Here is a 7,112-nt window from a genome sequence, read left to right as displayed (position 1 = left end):
AAACGTCACAACATAACTGGGTGACTATAAAGGTGCACTACAGGTATCTCCGAAAGTGTCTGTTGGGTTGACACGGATCGAGACTGCGATTTGTCACTCCGTATGACGGAGAGGTATCACTGGGCCCACTCGGTAGTGCATCATCATAATGAGCTCAAAGTGACCAAGTGTCTGGTCACGGGATCATGCATTACGGTACGAGTAAAGTGACTTGCCGGTAACGAGACTGAACGAGGTATTGGGATACCGACGATCGAATCTCGGGCAAGTAACGTACCGATTGACAAAGGGAATAGTATACGGGGTTGATTGAATCCTCGACATCGTGGTTTATCCGATGACATCATCGAGGAGCATGTGGGAGCCAACATAGGTATCCAGATCCCGCTGTTGGTTATTGACCGGAGAGCCGTCTCGATCATGTCTGCATGCCTCCCGAACTCATAGGGTCTACACACTTAAGGTTCAGTGATGCTAGGGTTATAAGGAAGACTTATATGTGATTACCAAATGTTGTTTGGAGTCCCGGATGAGATCCCGGACGTCATGAGGAGTTCCGGAAGGGTCCGGAGGTAAAGATTTATATATGGGAAGTTGTCATGCGGACACCGGAAAGTTTCGGGGGCATATCGATATTGTATCGGGGCCACCGGAAGGGTTCCGGGGGTCCACCGGGAGGGGCCACCCCTCTCGGAGGGCCCCATGGGCCGCATGGGGCAGGGAACCAGCCCCTGGAGGGCTGGGCGCCCGCCCCTTGGGCCCATGCGCCTAGGGTTGGGGGGGGGGACCCTAAAGGGGGCGCACCCCCTTTGCTTGGGGGGCAAGCCCCCTCCCTGGCCGCCGCCCCCCCCCCCCTCTAGATCTCATCTAGAGGGGGCCGGCCCCCTTCCCCTATAAATAGAGGGGCGAGGGGAGGGCTGAAAACCTGATCCAAGGCACAGCCCCTCCCCTCCCCAACACCTCTCCTCCTCCGTTAGCGCTTGGCGAAGCCCTGTCGGAGTACTGCCTCTCCACCAACACCACGCCATCGTGCTGCTGCTGGAGCCTTCTTCCTCAACCTTTCCTTCCCCCTTGCTGGATCAAGAAGGATGAGACGTCGTCCGTTCCGTACGTGTGTTGAACGCGGAGGTGCTGTCCGTTCAACACTTGGTCATCGGTGATTTGGATCACGGCGAGTACGACCCCATCATCCCCGTTCCCTTGAACACTTCCGCACGCGATCTACAAGTGGTATGTAGATGCAATCTCTCTCCCATGACTCGTTGCTTAGATGAACTCATAGATGGATCTTGGTGAAACCGTAGGAAAAATTTTAATTTTCTGCAACGTTCCCCAACAATTATGTCACGGGACAATCAATCCAACCCATGGCCCTATGACATATGGGCCTGGAAGGCTTGGATTACAAGATAAGAAAACCGACGTATCGAGGACTCCTTACCGACTTAGATCTTGTAATCCTAGTCCCCGAAATCCATATAAGCCAGGGCTAGGCTAGTCAAATATAGACGAAAACCTTAGAGCTTTGCTCAATCCCTCGACCTTTTGCAACACGTGTACAATCATTATACACGAGCAACATGATTAGGGTATTACCTCATTTACCGAAGGCCTGAACCTGGGTATTACTTTGTACCTGTTACCATCCGATCTACTCGTCAAGCGGATAACCTATCAAGATCTGCCGGAAAATACTCACCGACCGGATCTGGATCACCGTCATCAAGGCATATCTAGATCAGCGCAACCACGCCGACTCGACCATGGACACAACCAAATCGATGCTGACAGCTCCTCCAAGCACCACGCCAGCAAGATCACCATAGCATCCCAAGTCATGACTAAAAAGGAGAGCCCACGCACCGAACCATTGAAACAAGTAGGGCTGTAAGAAAAGCTCGAGGTTCATAAACCGCTCGAGATTGACTCGTATTTTGGCTTGTGCAGCTCCAGATCAACTCGTATTTTGGATTGACCCGAGGACGACTCGAAAAGAATTCGTATTTTGGATTGACCCGAGGTCGACTCGAAAAGAACTCGCATTTTGGCTTGACCCGAAAAGAACTCGCATTTTGGCTTTGACCCGAGATCGACTCGAAAAGAAATGAACTTAGTATGAGCACTTTAAGTAACTCGACGGAGAAACGAGTTGGAATATTATAGAGCCTTGAACTAGAAAGAGAAGAAAATTAAGGTGCATTTGCTCTCAAACTTTGGCCCATCTTTTGCTCTGTGCCACAGGCTCCTTGCTATTTGTGTCACAGGCTCCAACTTCGTCTTTCTTTTCTGGAGATCTTTGAGCAATCTTCTTGACAAAGATCTCTTTGAACAATCTCCCCATCCACAAAGCGCTCGTCTGTAAATCACAACAAACCGCTCGTGTGTACGTAACAGAACAGAGCAGCAGAGTTCGTAAATCACAACAAACCGCTCGTGTGTATATCACATCAGAACAGAGCAGCAGAGTATTCAGTCGTCGCCTGAAACACCTTTATTTTCCTTTCTAGAGATAGATCTTTGAACAATCTCCCCATCTACAAACCGCTCGTTCGTAAATCACAACAGAACAGAACAAAAGAATATTCAGTCATCCCCTGAAACAGTATCACTCCGAATGCGATACAACTACCAGGAAACATTGACAAGCATTTCCTTCATGGAAAAAAAGAAGGAAAAGCATTGCTTTGTGTGTTCCCTTCAAACGTTTCATAAACACTACGTTGCATTACATTATTGTCCATCTCCAGGAGATCAGATCTCTTGTTAACAAATTAACCGTATGCTTGCACAGGGGATTAATGCTAGTACCATAGTCATTTGGTAAGTTGGTATTAGGTTGATTTTGGAGTCGTATGTGGAAAAACACAAGAGCTAATGCTAGTACCATAGTCATTTGGTAAGTTGGTATTAGGTTGATTTTGGAGTCGTATGTGGAAAAACACAAGAGCCTAGTCTCTTCTGCAAGTTGCATTTCAGAAGAGATAAGAGACATCCACAAGAACAGTTGCACACTTCGCCCTAACTTGGCAATTTATTCATCATAAACGCAGAGACATCCACAAGCACACACCATACATCCAGCATCCAGACCCTCTCCCGACTTCGACCACGGAAACATACTGCTAGAGTACTAGGACGAGAACAACTAGTTCACAACAAAAGTCTAAACACGCACTCGGTCGGATAGCACAACAGGTGGTAAACGTCGTCGACTTGCTCGCTCGGCGGGCACGGCGGCGATCAAACGCGCGCACGGATCAGCAATCGTACGCTATATCGTTCATCACCCACGCATCGGCCGCGCGTCGGGGCACGCACCTCATCTTCAAGCCCCCTGCGCCTGGTCGATGCGGGTCTGCGCGGCGTCCTTGATGTCGCGGGCCTTGGACGCGAGCCGCGCCTTGGCGTGGTCCAGCTGGTCGGCGCCCGGCGGGTGCTTGCCGGTGAGGTACTTGTACATCCACGAGAACACGGAGAGCGCCGCCACGCCCAGCCCGCCGGACGTCACGAAGCCGGCGGACATGAGCGCCAGCGCGATGGCCGCCGGCACCAGCACCGGGCTGAAGATGACCAGCACGGGAGTGGCCACGGTGAGCGCGATGACGGTGCCTGCCAGGATCAGCCCGGATAGCAGCAGCATCGACCCGGCGGCCGTGGCCGCCGTCGCGGCCTTGAGGGCGCACATCAGCGCGGGCTGCTTCTGCTGGTGCTGCTCGTGGTGGTCGCCGCCGTAGCCTCCATGGCCACTGCGGTCGCCGAAGGCGCCGCCGCCGCCTAGGACACCCCTGTCTCTGTGGTGGTCAGCCATGCGAAGGAAGGAACGTGTGGAGGGAGGGGCACTACCGGAGCACGCTCGGTGTGAGTGAAGGGAGCGAGGGGAGGGGAGTGAGGTTATAGAGGAGCGCGGCGCATGGTGTTACGTGGAGGAGGCCGGAGCTGGAGCGGCCGCGTGGGACGCATGCGAGCACTCGTGTCGGGCGCGCCGCGACACCTGTGCTGGCGCGGCGGGCGCGGTGTCGCTGTGCCCGGCTGGCGATACGTACGAGGTCCTGGCCGTGGTTCGATTTGCCCGATGGTTGAACGGTCCCGTGGGCTCGGTGCACTGGGCTTTAGTCTGCAGGTACCATGATGGGCTAGTCCATGCGTTGATTGAAATGTGCGGGGTCTAATACTTCATTTTTAGCTCAGATCAACGGGAACACGGGAGCTCCTAATCCGCGCCTTCAACGGGATCTTGAACTCAAAAATTGAACATACGTTTTAAAAATTACATGAGTTTAAAAAAGTTCATGAGTTTGGAAAAAGTCTTTACGAATTTGAAAGAAATTTGTGAATTTAAAAATACTTCACAAAATTTAAAAAGGTTTGTAATTTTTAAAAAGTTTATCAATTTAGAAAAAAAAAGTTTTGATCTTGTTGAGAGAAGTTCATCAAGTTCATCAATTTTAGAAAATGCTCGCAAATTTGATAAAAGTTCATCGACTTTAACAAATAAGTTCATCTATTTTGAAAAAAAGATCACCAATGTAAAAAAAGTTCATACAATTTGAAAAAAACAAATCATCGAATTTGAAAGAATTCGTGCACTTTGAAAACATAAAAGAAAAAGAAAAGTAAGAAAGGAAAGACATCGAAGAAAAGAAATAGAAAAAGAAAGAAAAAACAAAACAAAACAAGTCAAGAAAAGGTACGGAGGATGGGGTGGAGAGACGTCTGCTCCTGTGTTCAATCACAAGTCCCTCCAACCAGACGTAACTCTTTTGTAGCGAACTCGTCTACCAAATCATTTGTCGCCAAGCACCACTGGTCACTTCTATTCTACTGCAATACCTTCAATAGTTCATTTTCAGTGCTTTGTGTTCCGATAGATATCTCACTGATCATATATCCACCTCGGCTTATTATCTGTTCCATGGCTGTGTTATTTAGTATATTTTAATTGTTGTGCTCAAAGTTATCTGTTTGTATGCTCGTTTGTTCATTCTTTGGTGTTACTTTGTCACTCAGCCGAGTCTTGCTCTAATGAACATTTCTCAGTAAAGTGTTTATGTTTTGCGATCTATATTGTTCATAATTGTTTATCTATGTTTATCATGTTTCCTTTATGTGTTTCCATTGTCATCGTGACTATGTCACTATACTAGAAAGATTATCATTGCTTTCATCAAAAGTTTTGCTTAGTCTTCTAGTTTAGCCTATTTTTCTCCATGTGCCTATCCCAATTTAGTTTAAGTGTCTCTGTTGTAGTTTTACTTCCACTCCATTATCTTGAGAGATTTGACGTTTCGAAAGAAATTCTAAATCTCTCATTCATCCCTCTCTGGTCGATATACTCTCGATCCTACAATTGGTATCAACAAGGTCTCCTTATCTCGACATAGAGGCAGGCGAGGATGCTGTAGAAGGGGGCGACCGGCAAGGCAAGGCACAATTTAGTCGTGTAGGTGGTAATGCGAACCTCATTGGGAGCGGACGTGATTTTTTGCGAGCAGCAGACCGATCTCATTGGACCGGGTACTAGAGTGGGCAGCGGTGAGGCGGTATCCCAATCCCCAATCCAAAGAGAGCAGTGGAAGGATTTTGGGAAGCTACCACGCTTGTGATCTCCATTTTTCTCAATGCCCCTGCCTACGACCCGGGTGCCACTCTTCCTCTCAAATTCTGGATCGATTTGTCAGTGTTGCACACCAGGATCCCTGTGGAAATGGAAGTGTAGGAGCAACACTCGCTGGATACCAGAAAGGAGGAGGTAGTACTGGCAGGAATGGTATTGATTCACGAGAACTCAGATTTGGCAGAGAGGCAGTAACGTCACATTAAGTTGGAGATTCTTTGAGAAATTCGACGATTATTCTTCAAATCAGCAGTCTAGGGTTCTTGAAAGGATCGAGAAGAGGTGTCTAGAGGGGGGTGATTAGACCCTCAGCAAGTAAATATAGCAGTTTTTAGGTTTTTCAAGTTGAGGTTGCAAATTAGCACAATTTCAAGCATTCACAATACAATTCAAGCAAGCATGCAAAGAGTATATGGGCAGCGGAAAGTAAATCATGCAACTTGCAAGAAAGTAAAGGGATGGGATTGGAGTGTGCAAACGCAATTGGAGACACGAAGATTTTTGGCGTGGTTCTGATAGGTGGTGCTATCGTACATCCATGTTGGTGGAGACTTCAACCCACGAAGGGTAACGGCTGCGCGAGTCCACAGAGGGCTCCACTCACGAAGGGTCCATGAAGAAGCAACCTTGTCTATCCCACCATGGCCATCGCCCATGAAGGACTTGCCTCACTAGGGTAGATCTTCACGAAGTAGGCGATCTCCTTGCCCTTACAAACTCCTTGGTTCAACTCCACAATATTGAGGGAGGCTCCCAGGTGACACCTAACCATTCTAGGAGACACCACTCTCCAAAAGGTAATAGATGGTGTGTTCATGATAAACTCCTTGCTCTTGTGCTTCAAATGATAGTCTCCCCAACACTCAACTCTCTCTCATAGATTTAGCTATGGTGGAAAGATGATTTGAGTGGAAAGCAACTTGGGGAAGGCTAGAGATCAAGATTCTTGTGGTAGGATTGGAATGTCTTGGTCTCAACACATAAGTAGGTGATTCTTTCTCAGAAAATGAGTAGTGGAAGTGTAGGCACATTCTGATGGCTCTCTCACAGATGGAGAAAGGGGTGGAGGGGTATATATAGCCTCCACACAAAATCTAACCGTTACACACAAATTCCCAAACTCGGTGGGACTGAATGGGTTAACTCGGTCAGACTGACTTGGTTCAAAATGTGAATGTTAGGCATTTTGGTGGGACCGACAAGGTCAACTCGGTGGGACCTATGTGCTAGGGTTAGGGCAAAACCTCATCTCGATGAGACTGATTGCGTGAACTCGGTGAGACCGGTTTCAGCAATAAGCAAACAGAGACTTGGTCAAGCAAACTCGGTGGGACCGACTGCGTATCTCGGTGAGACCGAAATAACTGCAATAGGTAACACAGAGTTTGCAAGGTCATGTCGGTGAGACCGAGATCCCAGCGGTGAGATCGAACTGATTAGGTTTTCTGGCAGTGGCTATGTCAAGTGAACTCGGTGGCACCGAATGGATCAAATTGTT

General features: G+C 48.4%; 1 protein-coding gene across 1 annotated transcript; it reads right to left on the bottom strand.

The window, feature by feature from the left end:
- Positions 1-3,012: 3,012 nt before the first annotated feature.
- On the bottom strand, positions 3,013-3,869 carry LOC123046418 (oleosin 16 kDa). Its single transcript, XM_044469786.1, has one exon. The coding sequence runs from the start codon at positions 3,806-3,808 to the stop codon at positions 3,326-3,328; it is 483 nt and encodes a 160-aa protein (XP_044325721.1). The 5' UTR covers positions 3,809-3,869; the 3' UTR covers positions 3,013-3,325.
- Between the last annotated feature and the right edge of the window lie 3,243 nt (positions 3,870-7,112).

Source organism: Triticum aestivum, chromosome 2B, assembly GCF_018294505.1.
Source record: "Triticum aestivum cultivar Chinese Spring chromosome 2B, IWGSC CS RefSeq v2.1, whole genome shotgun sequence".
Taxonomy (NCBI): domain Eukaryota; kingdom Viridiplantae; phylum Streptophyta; class Magnoliopsida; order Poales; family Poaceae; genus Triticum; species Triticum aestivum.
The sequence above is the reverse complement of the archived record's forward strand: the minus strand, read 5'-3'. Positions and strand labels throughout refer to the sequence as shown.

Coding starts and splice junctions, on each gene's coding strand:
- LOC123046418 (XM_044469786.1), bottom strand. CDS start 3,808: ATGGCTGACCACCACAGAGACAGGGGTGTCCTAGGCGGCGGCGGCGCC.